General features: G+C 35.8%; 4 protein-coding genes across 5 annotated transcripts in view; 1 reads left to right on the forward strand and 3 right to left on the reverse strand.

Moving 5' to 3' along the window:
* The window catches only part of LOC135680852 (uncharacterized), a 38801-nt gene that overhangs the window by 19900 nt on the left and 3736 nt on the right, over positions 1-15165 (forward strand). Inside the window, exons 12-13 of one of the 2 annotated variants that reach the window (XR_016144890.1) lie at positions 7560-7800; positions 9581-9662. The gene's annotated coding sequence lies outside the window, so the exon portion shown is untranslated. Of the gene's footprint in view, positions 1-7559; positions 8517-9580; positions 9663-15165 lie in introns of those variants that run through there. The other variant, XM_089113835.1, reaches the window with a different exon arrangement.
* On the reverse strand, positions 5-3592 carry LOC135680846 (tachykinin-like peptides receptor 99D). The gene is made up of 3 exons (XM_065195048.2): positions 2948-3592; positions 705-1236; positions 5-535 (listed from the first exon to the last, which is right to left on the reverse strand). The coding sequence occupies exons 1-3, from the start codon at positions 3210-3212 to the stop codon at positions 349-351; spliced, it is 984 nt and encodes a 327-aa protein (XP_065051120.2). The 5' UTR covers positions 3213-3592; the 3' UTR covers positions 5-348.
* On the reverse strand, positions 4471-8720 carry LOC135680965 (neuropeptide FF receptor 2). Its single transcript, XM_065195219.2, has 3 exons — positions 8474-8720; positions 5768-6299; positions 4471-5053 (listed from the first exon to the last, which is right to left on the reverse strand). The coding sequence occupies exons 1-3, from the start codon at positions 8718-8720 to the stop codon at positions 4798-4800; spliced, it is 1035 nt and encodes a 344-aa protein (XP_065051291.2). The 3' UTR covers positions 4471-4797.
* LOC148958095 (tachykinin-like peptides receptor 99D) lies at positions 9702-15029 on the reverse strand. The gene is made up of 3 exons (XM_089113838.1): positions 14601-15029; positions 12047-12578; positions 9702-11377 (listed from the first exon to the last, which is right to left on the reverse strand). Exons 1-3 carry the CDS (start codon positions 14914-14916, stop codon positions 11140-11142), a joined length of 1086 nt encoding a protein of 361 aa, XP_088969964.1. The 5' UTR covers positions 14917-15029; the 3' UTR covers positions 9702-11139.

Below are 15165 nucleotides of genomic sequence, written 5' to 3' on the forward strand. Positions count from 1 at the left end.
AAGGTATAGATACTGAAACGTTCTTTAAAGTTTGACTTCAGGACACAAAAAATTGTTATAATGCAGAAATTTCACCTTAAATGTTTGAGATTTCTTGTTCCTAACTTAAACACATATTAACGAATTTAATGATATCATAAACTTCAATTGTCAATTTTTAATGTCTCTAAGTTTAAATGCTGAATCTATTAAAATTATCACTTCAATAAATAGTGGCTTTGGAGTGTAAAGTTTCTTATCCTTCTTAAACGAGCAATGTAAGTTTACGAAAAGCTTTTGCAATTCCAGAGTTTTTTGCTGACAGTGTCTCTTCTAACTTCCTTCTGTCGTATTTTCTTTTTGTGTAGGTTATTTGCTTCGATTATTTCTACTTTCAATTTTGTTTTCTTCTTCATGATATGCCGCCACATCATTTCTTCTCCAAAAGAAAATTCTCTTGTATCCTTTTCTGAAATCTTTGCTGAATACACAATAGGTGAACGGGTTCCATGCTGAATTGGTAAATGCTATCAGCTGTACGAAGAGCAAGAACTTTCTGCGAAAATAAGAAAAAGGTTTAAAGATAAGGAAATAAAAAACTTTCGTAACTGATAGGAGCCACATAAAAGTCAACAGGTGTTGCACAACCTTCCGTTCTTGGTCCATTGCTCCTTAAACAAGGAGCTAAAGTTTTAGAGTTTTACATCAAGAAGATTTGTACGTACCCAATAATACTTGGATTTCCAACTTTCATTTCCTTTATAAGATACAAAACAGTGTAAGGAAACCATGAAATGAAGAACAAAGATGTTGCCAAAATCATCATCTTAATACTTTTAATCTTTTTGCCAGATTTGTCTTCACCGATGGAACTCTTTTGCCCTTTTTTACCCCAGAGTCGGACAATGATCTTTGAGTAACAGAAAACCATTGTTATAAATGGGATATAGAAGCCCACAAAGACGATTGAAAAATTGTAGATTCTGTATTGACTAGGGTATGGCCATGCTGTGCAGCAGTCACAACTGTTCTCTGTGGTGGAGCTCTTTTTACAGTATATCAGAAATGGGCATAGGAAAATCGTTCCAAATAGCCAAATAGCTGCAATAACCCGAACTGGGCTTACGCGATTTGTGTAGCCAAGGGAGGGGTAACAGATGCACATGTAACGATCAACGCTGATGTATGCAAGTGTTAGGGTTGACGTCAACATGAACACATCAATAATGTGGATTCCAAGTTTGCAACCAGCATCGCCTGCAAAATAAAAATTTAGGGTAGTTTTTTTTTAGTTTGAAATGTATTCAGTTGGCCAAAAAGGGTTGTTCTCAACTTCATTGCTGGGAATTTCGCTTTATTTAAAAACAGACGGCAACAAGACATGATCATGCGTTTACACTACAAGGAGTTGTGTTGAGAGGGACTCGAAAGTCTAACCCCCCTTTGAAATATCAACAGATTTCGGGGGCTTAGCCCCCCTGAGCAAGTTTATATCAGGCTGGCCGAATTCCTTACTTGACATTACTAGCCTAACCCTTTATTTTATCAACATGAACATATATTAAGCATCAGAACAAGCAAGTTCCATTGGTCCTTGAAAGGAGCCACAATGAAGCTATTGAAGAATTTGAATTTTTTATTCCCAGCTAAACCTGTCAACTATGGCTAAAAGGTGAAATCATTTTTGTAGAGGCCTTACGAGAGGTATAAGTTTGAATACAAAACATTTTCCTCGTGTAAGGAAAACGTTGCAGACCCCAGAAAAGAGCTGTTGAAAGATTTCTTATCAAAATATATCGAACACCGTCCATATCAGTTGCGTGACAGCTGGAAGAGGAGATCCCATACTTTTTGTTCTTCTACGCAATTTCTGTTCTTCTTCGCAATTTCTCTCTCCAGTTCTTACTTCTTATTACTCTCAGAGTCACTGGTACCTAGAGTGTTCAAGAATGGATGGCAAAGCAAACTTTTTCTTAGAGCACACCTTGAGACATAATGGAGTTTGATTTGTCAGTTCTAATGTTTCTGGTTGAAGGAAGAAACTTATAATCCGGAACATACATCCAAACACAATCAGTAGCGTTATATTATTGCTTACATAATAAGATTCAATTGCTTTCCTTGCTTTTGGACTTTTCCTGTTACCTTCTGATCGACTTTGATTTTGAATTATTTTACATATAGGCAAACAGAAAGGTACATTGCAAGTTTATAGGGTGTGGTCTAGGACATGACATTTGGATGTTGCCTACAACGCAGTCTACTCCTAATTATTTAGGAACTATGCTCTATGTCATTTACGTTCAGAGCAAAATTCATCGAAAGTGAACCCACGCTAAGGAAATAAATTTGGAAAACTGATCTGGAGTTTATTTGATCTATTAAAGGGGTCCTTGTGTTTTTGTTTTTTTTTACATTAAGGTAAAACGCTTATAAACAACGTCGAAGATTCTACTGCAAGCAATCGTGCTTTTTCGTGATCTGTCAACACTGACTGTACATTTGATAATTGTTCAAAATACTTCCTCGAAAGACTTATGCCTGTACTGAAGGTAAAGAAAGTAAATTGACCAGATTCTATATTTGCCGAATGTGAGCACGCGATTAATCACGTGTCTGTGTGGAGTGTCGGTTGACGGGTGCATGAAACTAAGTTTGGAAAAACGAATGAATTGTATATTCAGGGTATGAATTTTAAAAAAAGCCACCGATAAGAAATGATAGAAAAGATGTATGATAATATATGTATGATAGTAATTATATTTGTTATCAGTTCAGAAATAACCTTTTGGTGTGTATTAAGACAAAATTTCCAGATGAAATGAGGACAAGCCTTTGTTTATGAAAGATCACTGGAGCTGCGGGGGCATTTCTCTCCTATTAGTATGTTATAATTGTTTAATGTTATTAGTAACTTTACTAGAAATTTTACAGTGTTTGTTAGAAAATCGATGTGTAAGCCACTTACCCATATCGACTCCAGCAGACTGCAACAGATGAACAGGTGTAAACAGTGCGAAACCCATGTCAGAAATAGATAAATTGATCAAGAAATAGTACCATCTTTTCTTTCGCATTTCTTGATTCTTCATGATTGTTATACATACCAAGATATTGCCGAGTAAGCATGTTGCTAATACGATTAGATACACTGGCAGAACAGCAATCGCATCAACTTTGATTTTGTCTAGATAGTCAACTTCAGACGAATTGCTTGTATTCGCCACTGACATGATACCAAGACCCTGTGCAATATGCTTTGATTCCTAGCCGAAGTTGCAACCTTTAATTTATACTCTGGCCTGCTAACTAAAAACTCTCTTTGTCAGAATGGCACTTTGCTTGTCAAGCCAACCATTCTATTGATCATATTCTTGAGTATGATGTCTTGTGTTGTCCTAGATGAATTGATTTCTTAAATACCCGACTTCTAATAGGCTTGTTGAGAAAGCAATTGCAGCTGCTGAGACGAGTAAACATTCCAAATTTAATAGTATAACTCTCAAGATAATTGATTGGTCACTATAATTTTATGGATAGACCTCTTCTTCATATCGAGATTGCAAAAGTATCATGCAACGGGCGCGCAACTGAGCGATATCACTTACGAGCATCCTCCTTCGCTGCAAATGCAAGGCTGTTCACTGAGCTTGGTAGTTCAACTCAGTAAAACTTCAAAGAATGACTAGTTGCATTCATAGGCTCACTGACTCATTGGGCCTTCGCATTTGTGATCGGTATATTTCAGTGCATACGAAGAGAAGATGTTAACCTTATCTCTGTTTGTTTTAATGAAGAAAACACAGAGCTCTTAAACATTACTTTTCTTTCGTTGGATGTTAAGTCTTGATGTCTCCAAGATCTTTGAAGCTAAACTTTGAACTTCTATGCCGCGAATGACATTGTCACTGCTTGTCTCGGATTTTTATGTACGTGTATACACATAATTTTATGAAAAGCTTGGAAAATTTTCTTTACTGAAGCTTTCCTAAAAGTTTGATTTCAGGTAACACAAAAGTCCTTTAATGCAAGAATTTCATCTTTAATGTTTGAGATTTCTAATTCATAACATCAACTAATATTAGCGAATTTAGAATATCATAAACTTAAATTGTCAATTTTTCATATTTCCAAGTTTAAATTCCAAAACCATTAACGATTATCCATGAATAAAATGTTGCTTTAAAATTTAAAGTTTTGTCATCCTTTATTAACGAGCAATGTGAGTTTAAAAAATGCTTTTGCAATTCCAGTGCTGGGTATTTGTTAACAGTGTCTCGCGGGTCTGCTGAAATTTCCATTCATGCAGTGAGTTGAAATGCTGAACATAGCTAACTAATTTTGAAAATAAGATTTGGTAATTCTAGTTTTCATTAATTTCAGTCAGCTGAATAAATATTCAATCTTCTTTCACAAAAGAATTAATCATTTTTGCAATTTCGTTGTTATCTTTGTTTGTAAGGTGTTTATTTTAAGATTGGGTCCGTGCTACACCGACTAGTTGGAAAAGCGTCAAAATAAAATTTTGTCCCTAAAATAAAATAAACTCATTGGTTAATCTTAAGGACGTAGTTTTTTATTTGGGCATTAGAAGCCTTTCGACAAACGTTCTTTTTCTTGAAATGTTTACTTCCTTTCAAATTGAGCCAAATATTGTTATTTTCAAATGATAGTTCCATATATATATATACATATATATGCACTTCATAGTGTTTTCTATCTTAAAAACTAGTAACCTTTGCCACGAGTTCTGTCATTCTTGGATCGGTTGTCTAAAAAACCTTTTCAAGGGAAGAGTTTTGGACTTTACCGCCATTTTTAATTATCAAGATGTTTAATCGGGCAAACTTTTATTTTTCTTGCTTTATGTTCTACTTTCGTGTTTGTTGCTTTACCTCGGTTATTTCTGATATTAACTTTGTTTTCTTCTTCATGATTTGCTGCCATTTCACTTCTTCTCCAAAAGCAAATTTTCCTGAATCCTCTTCTGAAATCTTTGCTGAATACACAATAGGTGAACGGGTTCCATGCTGAATTGGTAAATGCTATCAGCTGTACGAAGAGCAAGAACTTTCTGCGAAAATATGAAAAGGTTTTAGGATAAGGAGATAGAAATCAATTTTCATGTTTCGTAAGTGGTAGGAGCCACTAAAGCTTTTCGTTTTTAATATATAAGGTATTATTTCCCGACGTCCAAATAATTTTACATAAGCAGCCTCCTTTCAAAGAAAATAAAAAATTTTGGTATATTACTTTAAATGGCTTTGAAAAAAGCAAACATTTAGTAAACTAAAGCTTTTCGTCTGACACTCTTCAGAGTTTAAAACGTCAGAACATAGATCGAAAACTCTACGCTAAGAAATATATATACCCAGTTGTGGATCGAAATAGGCCAATCAGAAACACGAGCACATGACTGTAAAGGTTGACCAATCAGTGCCGCTTGCCTATTGAGAATGTTACCAATGGAGTCCTAAGGTGAAAACGAACTCCTTTTGTCTACACAGTAGCGGTTTTTTCGTGCTTATCTAGATAGATTCTAAAACTGCTAGGTGGAACGACGATCGGGCCATACCAATAATCCACATCACAGTGAAATGAAAGTTTACCTGTCTAAGAATGTCTTGTAGTATATAATTAAAAGATATGAATTTGCTAGTAGTATCTATTCTGTTTGGCTATTCTCATTTTCTAATGTTTTGTATGCCATCCTGTCTCTCCAAAATTGTTTTGAAGTTATACACACTGTCAATTATCTTGCCTTATGACGCGAATGCATATCACTCACCCAATTAATTTTGGATTGCCAGCTTCCATTTCTTTAAGTAAATGTAAGGTGGAGAAGGGAAACCATGAAATAAAGAACAGTGTAGTTGCCAGAATCATCATCTTTATGCTGCGCTTCTTTTTGCCAGATTGGTCAATCTCGACTGCACCCCTGTCACCAGTTTTTCCCAACAGTCGAAGGGTTACCATTGTGTAGCAGAATACCATAATTAAAAATGGAATGTAAAACCCCACGACAACCAGTGCGAACTGGTAGACTTTACGCTGATCAAGGGACGGGTACCCTGTGCGGCATTCGCAACTACCAGCACCGGTCTTTCCTCTTTGGCAATACATAGACATAGGCAACAGGACGATGCCTACAGATATCCACATAGGCACAATAACCCATACTGGATGTAGATTCTTTATATACCCTATTTGTGGGTGGCAAATGCATATATACCGATTAATGCTGATGTAGGCGAGAGTCAAGGTTGACATCATAATTGTTGTATTTGTCACGTGGAAGCTAAACTTGCACCCAACGTCACCTAGAAATAAAAAAAAGTTAGAAGCTGTGACAGTTTTCATATAACCCTTTATTGTTAATCGTGACTCCTTAAAATGCAAAACAACTTGACAGTGAAAGTTATGTACAGTTGTTGCAGCTGTGTAGCCATTTTTCACGTCATATTTTAGAATAGGCCCGAGATTTCATTGTTGTTGTGCACCATGAATAAGTTTGTTTTTTCAGGCAGTCTGATTTTTAGGCTAAGGGGCTCTAGATAGATTTTGCCGACTGTTTTTCGAATGCTGGCAGACTGGGTATTTGCTTGCTTATGAGTCGACTGTAGGCGATCCTAATTTTTACGTGGTGAAAGTTTGAACCCAATTTCGTGCTGCAGAAATTGTTTGTGTTTATTACTATATGTGTTTATATGCTAATTCTCCACATGCTAATATGCATCTAGTGAACTTTGAAGGTAAAGTTGAAGGGAAGAATGTTTTCTTGTGGAATGAGCTTTGAGTCTGTAATTGCAGGATATACGAGTGTAGAAAAAATGACCACTTGAACCACATTAAAGGTTTACAAAGAGCCTACAAACTGTGTTGTTATGAGCGTGAACTGTTTGTTATGAAATCATGCTTGCGTCTGTTAATAAGTGATAATGTATTTCTTCACCTGCATGCAAATTCGATTGATTACTGTAAGAGGCAATTACTGGTGTTTGATCAATTATACTGCCAGCTGCAACGAAGGATAATTTTCATCCTTTTGTGAGTGACCACGACAGGTAGATTTTTGAGGGAAGGGGATATTAAAAAATGAAAAACTGACTCCACTAACTAAAAATATCCTTCAGTATAGGCAGAAACTTTAGAGCTTTACTTTAGAAATCCCGGTTGAAATCAGTAATAGAGGCTATAAAGTTTCTTTTTAATTAAAGATTCATTTTTAAAGCAAAAATTAAATTTTCTATCAAATTTCCAAAAATGTAATGTTCTTTTTTTATTCTAACTCTAATTGTTTATTATATTTTTCTCTTTCAAAACTTCCTTTAATTTAACATGACTATCCAGGGGGGGGGGCTGTTTTCTTTATTAGTTTACCTATTATGAATAATCATAGTTAAGAAACTCAACTAACCATAAAATTTATACATTCTATTTATTTTTAAATAAAACTTAAATTGTTTTAAGTATGATTGTATTGGTTATTTATGCATTTCAATGTGAATGTTTTGTTTAATTTTAGATTCTGAACAGGACTGGAATGTTTTTAAAGTATGGAAGTATTGCTTTTATTGTAGGTTTTACAGAAAGAGAGAGAAGGCGTGGCAAAATTCACCTGAAGTAAATTAGGCCTCTTGAAAAGTTCAGTTCTGTTGGATTTATGGAGACCCGTGATGGTGTTAGCAATTAGAAGGAAATCTCGTGTCTCCTCAATACTTCAAAAAGTTTGGACGAAACTGAAACCTAGATCAAATGAAGAATTCACAAGATAAGTACCAAAACATCATAATGGGATTTTTCTTTTGAAAGGGGTAAAAGGTAAGCAAATGTCCGGAGATGTAATGTATACTGCATAATATTAATCTTAGCCAATTTCTTTAAATAGTTTTTACTATATATTTCAAAATGTACTGTATATCTAAATCCACGAAAGAACATCTGCTGGAGTCAAATTGCGTCGTGCTTACAACAAAATTCACTGCATTTTTATTTCTTACGTATTTCTCGACTTTTAAGAGAAAACTTACCTGTTTAATTAACTGTTTTAGTGCTTAATTAATTAATCAATTAAGTGATCGATGAATTAAGCTTTCGTTTTCATGTGTTTAATTGCAGCTAATTTCGATGATATTTTCATAGCAATATTTATTCTTCGACACATTGGGTATTCGATCAATATATTTGAAAGTATTTCTTGTCAAAAAAGCCTTCCGTTATAGGCACTAGATTTTGATCGAGAAAGCTTTTAATAGTTAACTTAGACTTTGAGATTTATTTCCATTTAAAACTGGTTAATAGCAAATAATATATTCAGGACTGTGTAGAAAAACTCAAAAATTGGCAATGGCACGGAGCAAATATTTGTTTTAGAGTAAAAACATTCTGAAAATGTTCCAGTTTTGTTTTCGTTTCGACCACAAAAAGACTAATTTACTTTATGTTATACAATACTATAAAGAATGTTTTACTATATGAGACACAAGTAACATACCAATATCAATCCCAGCTGACATAATCAAGTGCATCGGGGTTGTCAACGTTAACGCTATGTCAGTAATGGATAAATTCACCAAGAATAAGTACCATCTTTTCCTTCTCATTTCTTGATTCTTCAGTACGGTGACGCAGACAAGGCCATTACCAACCAAGCAGACAGCCAGGACAATTAAATAGAATGGCACAATAACACTCACATTAACTTTGATATTTTCATGATAATTTTCTACAGTTCTGTTCATGTTGTTTTCGTCTATACCGTCTTCAAGTTTTCCCTGATTCGTTCTCGTTCAATTTTCTACGCTGAATCTACACTGAATTGGTTATTCATTCATTTCATTCATTCATTTTCCTTAAAATCGAAAGCAAATGGTTCTTGTTCTGAGTGCGATTCCAGTAAATATTGTCTTGGTTTTTCTTAACTGTCTTTAATTTAAACAAATATAAAAGTTTCGTGCTGCATCTCAGCTGCGCTTTAAAAGCAAATGATTTAACAAGTAGAAAATTGGCGTTATAAGAGGGGTGTGCGAAGGAGCGAGCGTAGCAAAGTCAGTTTACCTTGCTCCCTTCTGTTTGTGTTCCTTTAAATTCTGTACCGCAGATCGTTGATTAAGCCCCTCAAATGGCTTATTAATTGTTAAATTGACTTCTTAGATGCGGGTATATTCGAGAAGGGCCTTAAAAAAATCGTCTCATTTGCAATTTTACTCAATAATTCTTTCTTAGATATCAACCAAAGTATAAATCAAAGCACAAAGTTTTATTTTAGTCCAAACTCGTCTTCAAGGTCTCGTTTATTAAGTTTTTCATTCGCCGCTAAATGTGTTATCAATCATGGAGTAAAATTTTGTATCTTACTTTTTATCTCGATTAAGCCCCTATGGGGGTTTATTAACATGCAAAAAATTTGTATATTTGGGTGGAGGCTTATTCGAGGGTGGGGGCTTATTGAAAATTGTTCCTTCAAGGGGAGAGCTTATAGGGGGGTATAGGGGGGATGGCATGTTTTAGATGAAATTTTAAAGGCTATCTGTGAATTCAAACTCTCAGCAATACTCCATTTTCTTAATCTGTCGTATTTACAATATGAATTTTGTTTTAGCAAGTCAAATTCATGATACTGTTGCCGGGAAGTTTCTTGCACAACGAACATAAGCAATGTGCACAGCGAAGTTGAACAAAAGGTAGCTACATAATCTTATTTTTCAGTCATCAATCGTGAACCGAAATGGGTTTTATGTTAGTCTAGAGAGCGACCAGATCTCCAGCTCTTGCTTACCTTAAAGCCTGAGACAGTTCTGATCCAAAAATGTAAGAATAATATGAAAAGAGGAAACAGTTTAGCCAAAGATATATCCATTTTTACTTGTATACTTTGAATTATATTAAATACAAATCAAATCAAATCAAATTGAATCATCATCAAATCAAATCAAATTGAATCATCATCAAATCAAATCATCATCAAATATGCATTGAAGATACTCCCAGCCAGCGTATTTTCTAATATTCATCCTAAACTTCTCACACAACATCATTATACAAGCTAGAGCTGTGTGAAAAAATATGATGCAACTTTCAGATAAAAAATGTATAAAATTACATTGAAATAACTGTTACAGCAACCTTAACGATAGAATTTTTCACTTTACAGAAAAAAGATGCATCCGTATAAGTTTTCTTTTTTTAAAGTTAAGCAACATTTGCATCAAGTTTTTCGGCTTTTTTCATTTAAGAATTTCAGTTTGTATCCAGTGGGGTATCTTAAAAAATATTTTAGAATTTATAAGTATGGTTTTTCTGCCAAAGATGAATATAAGCATAGTATACAGGTATTGAAGAGAATACTCTGAAAGCCAGTACAAGACTTAATGGATAATATAATACTAAAAACGTGCACGTGCGGCATAATGCACATAAAGGCCGTACAGAAAACAAAATGATTACAAATAAGAAGCAATTTACCTTTGTTATATCAATACGCTATGAAACTATGTAAAAGGCATAAAGTTTTACTTCCTTCCAAAATGAATGCCTTAAGTACGCAAGGCAATCAACCCAGCTGCCTCATTGCACTTATTATTAAGCAACATCCCTTATGTCTAGACCTTCTTACTAGAAAGCCTTTCCAACTATACAATAAACAAATCATCTGACTTGATATCACACTTAGCAGCGGGCACTAACTGTCCGAGTTAAAATAGCCAGAATTGTCACCGGCTGTCCAAGTTTTAAGACGCATGGCTTGCTTTTTACAATAGGGTGGAGTGCAACCCTTTTGTCCAAACTAACTAGCCTTTGGTAAGGTAACCCTTAGTTAGGTGAACTAACTCGACTTTTTCTGACGTGCGTGTTTCGCTGTCTCTATGAAGGAGGCTCATGAATCTTTTCTTAGTTTCTGAAAGGGTCCACAAAAAATTTATCCCTGTATAGGGTTATACGTGCCTTGTGTCCATGTCAAGTTTTACCCCAGGGTAGCAGCTCTTTCTCGATGCCCCTGGACTTCATTCGTTGTTAATTGAGCACTTTTTGTTCCCCGACTTAGTAATAACAGACTGAATGCTACTGGCTACACAGTTGAAAATTAGACTGTATTGTCTATGTCTTTTTTATTTTTCCGTACTTGCAAATTTCACTCCCAATGCAAATCCCACTTAAAAATTACAAGACTTCACTCTCTGTTCTTCTGCTTGCCGTGTCGCTCTCTTCATTGCTGTTTTTCACTTCAGGTTCCCTCTGTCTCAACCTCCTGTCAACATTTTCTTTTTTACTGCCGTCTTTTCTCCAAAAGAAGATTCTCTTGAATCCTTTTCTGAAATCTTGACTGAAAACGCAGTAGGTGAAAGGGTTCCATGCTGAATTAGTGAATGCAATTAATTGAACAAACAGCCAAACTTTTCTGCAATGAAAAAACGATTCATAGTTGCATTAATAACACTGAATTTCAGTTTTGACCATTTTTAGATTATCCTTTTGAAGATTTACCGTTACAAATGGGATATTATTATTGTGTTAAGTTTCATTGATAAATTACAAACAACTACGTCATTGCGTGGCGTCAGAGATTTTTTCACATGGACGTGTTCTAAAAACGATTTTTTTCATAATCTTTTTGCGGTTTCACTATCAACCATTAAGCCTAATCTGTTGTTAGATCATTTTGGTAAAATTGTTCAAAGAAGCAGAAAATCGGACGAGATTTTGACCAGGCGAGGTGTAACTTCGGTAGCCTTTAGCTTTTCAGATTTAATAAAATAATATAAAAGAGATTTTATGATCATTATTTTTCCGTGTGTGTTAAGTTTTATATCGGGGCTATGTGGATCCGTAATCACAAAATCTAAATGAAACCTTTTGTGGGAGAATACCACAGTTTCAAAGTTAGTGCAGCATCGTTGATAGGTTAGAGCTTAACAGAAATCTTTGTTTCGATTTGGTGGCAATTCATTATTTCTCTGTGATTCTCCTCAAGGTCAGCAGGTGTTGCACAACCTTCCGTTCTTGCCCTTTGCTTTTTAAACAAGGAGCTAAATTTTTAGAGTTTTACATCAAGAAAATCCGTACGTACCCAATGATACTTGGATTTCCAACTTTCATTTCCTTTATAAGATACAAAACAGTGTAAGGAAACCATGAAATGAAGAACAAAGATGTTGCTAAAATCATCATCTTAATGCTTTTCTTCTTTTTGCCAGATTTGTCTCTACCAATGGAACTTTTGCTTTCTTTTGTACCCCAGAGTCGACCAATGATCTTTGAGTAACAGAAAACCATTGTTATAAATGGGATATAGAAGCCAACAAAGACGATTGAAAAATTGTAGATTCTGTTTTGACTAGGAGATGGCCATGCTGTGCGGCAGTCACAACTGTTCTCTGTGGTGGAGCTCTTTTTACAGTATATCAGAAATGGGCATAGGAAAATCGTTCCAAATAGCCAAATAGCTGCAATAACCCGAACTGGGCTCACGCGATTTGTGTAGCCAAGTGAGGGGTAACAGATGCACATGAAACGATCAATGCTAATGTATGCAAGTGTTAGGGTTGACGTCAACATGAACACGTCAATGATGTGGATTCCAAGTTTGCAACCAGCATCGCCTGCAAAATGAAAATTTAGGGTAGTTTTTTTAGCTTGAAATGTATTCAGTTGGCCGAGAAGGGTTGTTCACAGGCTTTATCTTTTGACATATTATGATCTTTTAAATGAGAATTGATACGAAAATATTTTTGAGAAAAGGATACACTTTGTAACATACTGAAGCTGTTCGTCTGACACTCTTCAAAGTATAAACGTCAAAGTTTCAGATGAAAAGCTCTGGTTTGTTTCAAAATTTATGCTCTTTTCAAAGCCATTTTCAAGTTGGATACCACTAAAAATTGTTTGAAAATATCTTTGGTTACAGACAACGAAAATAAGTCAACCATGTGTAAACATGACAAAAGGGTATTGTTGAAGGGGGAATCGAGGGGCTTTCAGCCCCATTGTTGAAATTCCGAAAGATTTCGGGGGCGTAGTTGTCATTATTGTTAAAGTTATCTAATTAATCCTTAACTATAACTAGTCCTTAGCAATAGCGCTAAGGGCTCATATGTCTGTGTGCTAAGGGCTCTTTGAAAGCAAAAATAAGAAAGATTATTACAATTTATGGGCTATGCTAAAGAAGTGCCTAAAACAAATAAGGGGTAGAAACAGACCCTGAAATAGTTTTGATTATAAAAGTTAACTTGATTACCATGTGAATGTTTATTTGTCAGTCCTGTATCTTTCATCTGTTCACATTCCCTATGGATTGGACTCGTTAAGGTATATTAATAAGTAGCTTAACCCTAAATATATTTTTACTCGTTTTTACTCTAATCCTAAACCAAAAAGGAGTGCTTAGCTAACCTTTTCTAAGTTTTTGCTTTTTAACTTAGTTTAGTTTTTTAATCTGCTTTAATTTCAAATGATTTTACCTCACATACACAACAGAGAGAGATGCATTGCTATCACAAATGCAAGTTTATGTGGTGTGATCAAGGGCGTAACGTTTTGGTGCTGCCTGCACCACAGCCCACTCCTAATTTTAAGACAGCACCCCTAAAATGACAACAATCTGACATCTAGGTAAATGTTTTGGATAAGTGTTATGATATCCAGGGTACAGTCAGAGACGCCGGAGGGGGCAGGGGGTCAACCACCCCTGTTGCCTTTCGATAGGAGGGGCAAGGGGGCCAAAGTGCCCTTTTCATAGAAGTGTCATTAGTTTGTAATTATCAAAAGATTCATATGGAATTCTGACTGTACTGCCTTTATTTCGTGATGTGAAATTCTCAAAACTTGTAAAAGAAACTTCGATTTTCATGATACCTACAGAAGATCGAAACAAAATGACAGTTACGAAAGAAATTTTGGTAGCTTGGGATTGTTTTAAAATGCTCTTTTACTGAAACCTTCCCCCCCCCCTTGCTCCTTGGTCGTTCCGGCGTCCCTGGGTACAGTCCAGTGTTAGAAATTAAATGATCGGAAAGATTGCAACTTCCCATTGTAATTGTAAGTTCAATTGTAAAATAAAGATAGGATTCAAAGATTCTGAAAATTATAAATATTCCAGACAAGTGAAAAGTGGTGGAATTTTTTAAGGAAATCTTATGTTGCTATTGTTTTACTCTAAAGTTCTTTCTCTCGTCCCATTCTCCAATTTCAAGCTTTTCTAGTTTCTTTCCAGCCCCCTAGAATGACTGGTAGAGGGGTCGATATTAATCCTTACCTCGGACTTCCACTCCCTCCATTCCATCCCTTTTAAAACCCTGGCTACATCACTTGGCAACGTTTATGACACGGATAAGATATGACACGGATCACGAAGTTATCCAGTTAGTATATGGAAATCTGAAAACCCTTTTAAAACCATGCCATGCAAAGATATTGGGATAAATTATAATCCCGCTTGTGCATGGGCTCCAACAAAGGTTAAAAGTGGGGGGGCCACGGAAAAATTTAACACCCATAACAAAATATTTTGAAAAAGTGGGAGGGGGGCCAAGGCCCCCCGGTCCCCCCCTTCGTCGGAGGCCCTGTTGTGTATTCATTATCATATGCGAAAAGAAGACACACCCAGACACGCGCATGTAACATACCCATGTCAATCCCAGCCGATTGCAGCAGATGCACTGGTGTTATTAAGGCAAATCCCATGTCCGCGATTGCCAGATTCATCAAGAAATAGTACCACCTCTTTTTTCTCATTTCATTGTTTTTCATAACTGTAACACACACCAATATATTCCCAATCAGACAGGCCGCGAGCACGATCACATAAACAGGCAACACTGCATTCACGTCGACCTTGACTTGGTCAAGATACTTCTTTCCATCGCCAGTTGTGTTTGTTTTGTTGTTTGGGTCGAGAGCTACACTCAAAATCAAACCATCCTTGTAGTTCAAGAATTCCATAACGACCTTGCAAAGCTAACTGTCGGTGTGGTGTTTCTATTACCAAATTTTTTCTGCCACCTTACTTGGAGCTGCTGGAAACAAATCACTTCCGTGTTCGACTAAACCGTTGTTGTCACTTCCTCTCCTCGTATTGATTTTCACCACTAATTCTTACAGGGAGGGGGGCGGGGGGCGGTGATGGTTGAGAACTTTGCACCAGCCAGATAATAGACCAATTCACCAATTTCACACTAGCCTTGAGAAAAT

The sequence above is a fragment of the Rhopilema esculentum genome, chromosome 18, assembly GCF_057945365.1.
Source record: "Rhopilema esculentum isolate cy_ngs chromosome 18, ASM5794536v1, whole genome shotgun sequence".
Taxonomy (NCBI): domain Eukaryota; kingdom Metazoa; phylum Cnidaria; class Scyphozoa; order Rhizostomeae; family Rhizostomatidae; genus Rhopilema; species Rhopilema esculentum.

Coding starts and splice junctions, on each gene's coding strand:
- LOC135680846 (XM_065195048.2), bottom strand. CDS start 3,212: ATGTCAGTGGCGAATACAAGCAATTCGTCTGAAGTTGACTATCTAGAC. Junction 1,237..2,947: donor GTCTGCTGGAGTCGATATGG/GTAAGTGGCTTA, acceptor TTTATTTTGCAG/GCGATGCTGGTTGCAAACTT. Junction 536..704: donor GGAAATCCAAGTATTATTGG/GTACGTACAAAT, acceptor TTATTTTCGCAG/AAAGTTCTTGCTCTTCGTAC.
- LOC135680965 (XM_065195219.2), bottom strand. CDS start 8,720: ATGAACAGAACTGTAGAAAATTATCATGAAAATATCAAAGTTAATGTG. Junction 6,300..8,473: donor GTCAGCTGGGATTGATATTG/GTATGTTACTTG, acceptor TTTTATTTCTAG/GTGACGTTGGGTGCAAGTTT. Junction 5,054..5,767: donor GGCAATCCAAAATTAATTGG/GTGAGTGATATG, acceptor ATATTTTCGCAG/AAAGTTCTTGCTCTTCGTAC.
- LOC148958095 (XM_089113838.1), bottom strand. CDS start 14,916: ATGGAATTCTTGAACTACAAGGATGGTTTGATTTTGAGTGTAGCTCTC. Junction 12,579..14,600: donor ATCGGCTGGGATTGACATGG/GTATGTTACATG, acceptor TTCATTTTGCAG/GCGATGCTGGTTGCAAACTT. Junction 11,378..12,046: donor GGAAATCCAAGTATCATTGG/GTACGTACGGAT, acceptor TTTTCATTGCAG/AAAAGTTTGGCTGTTTGTTC.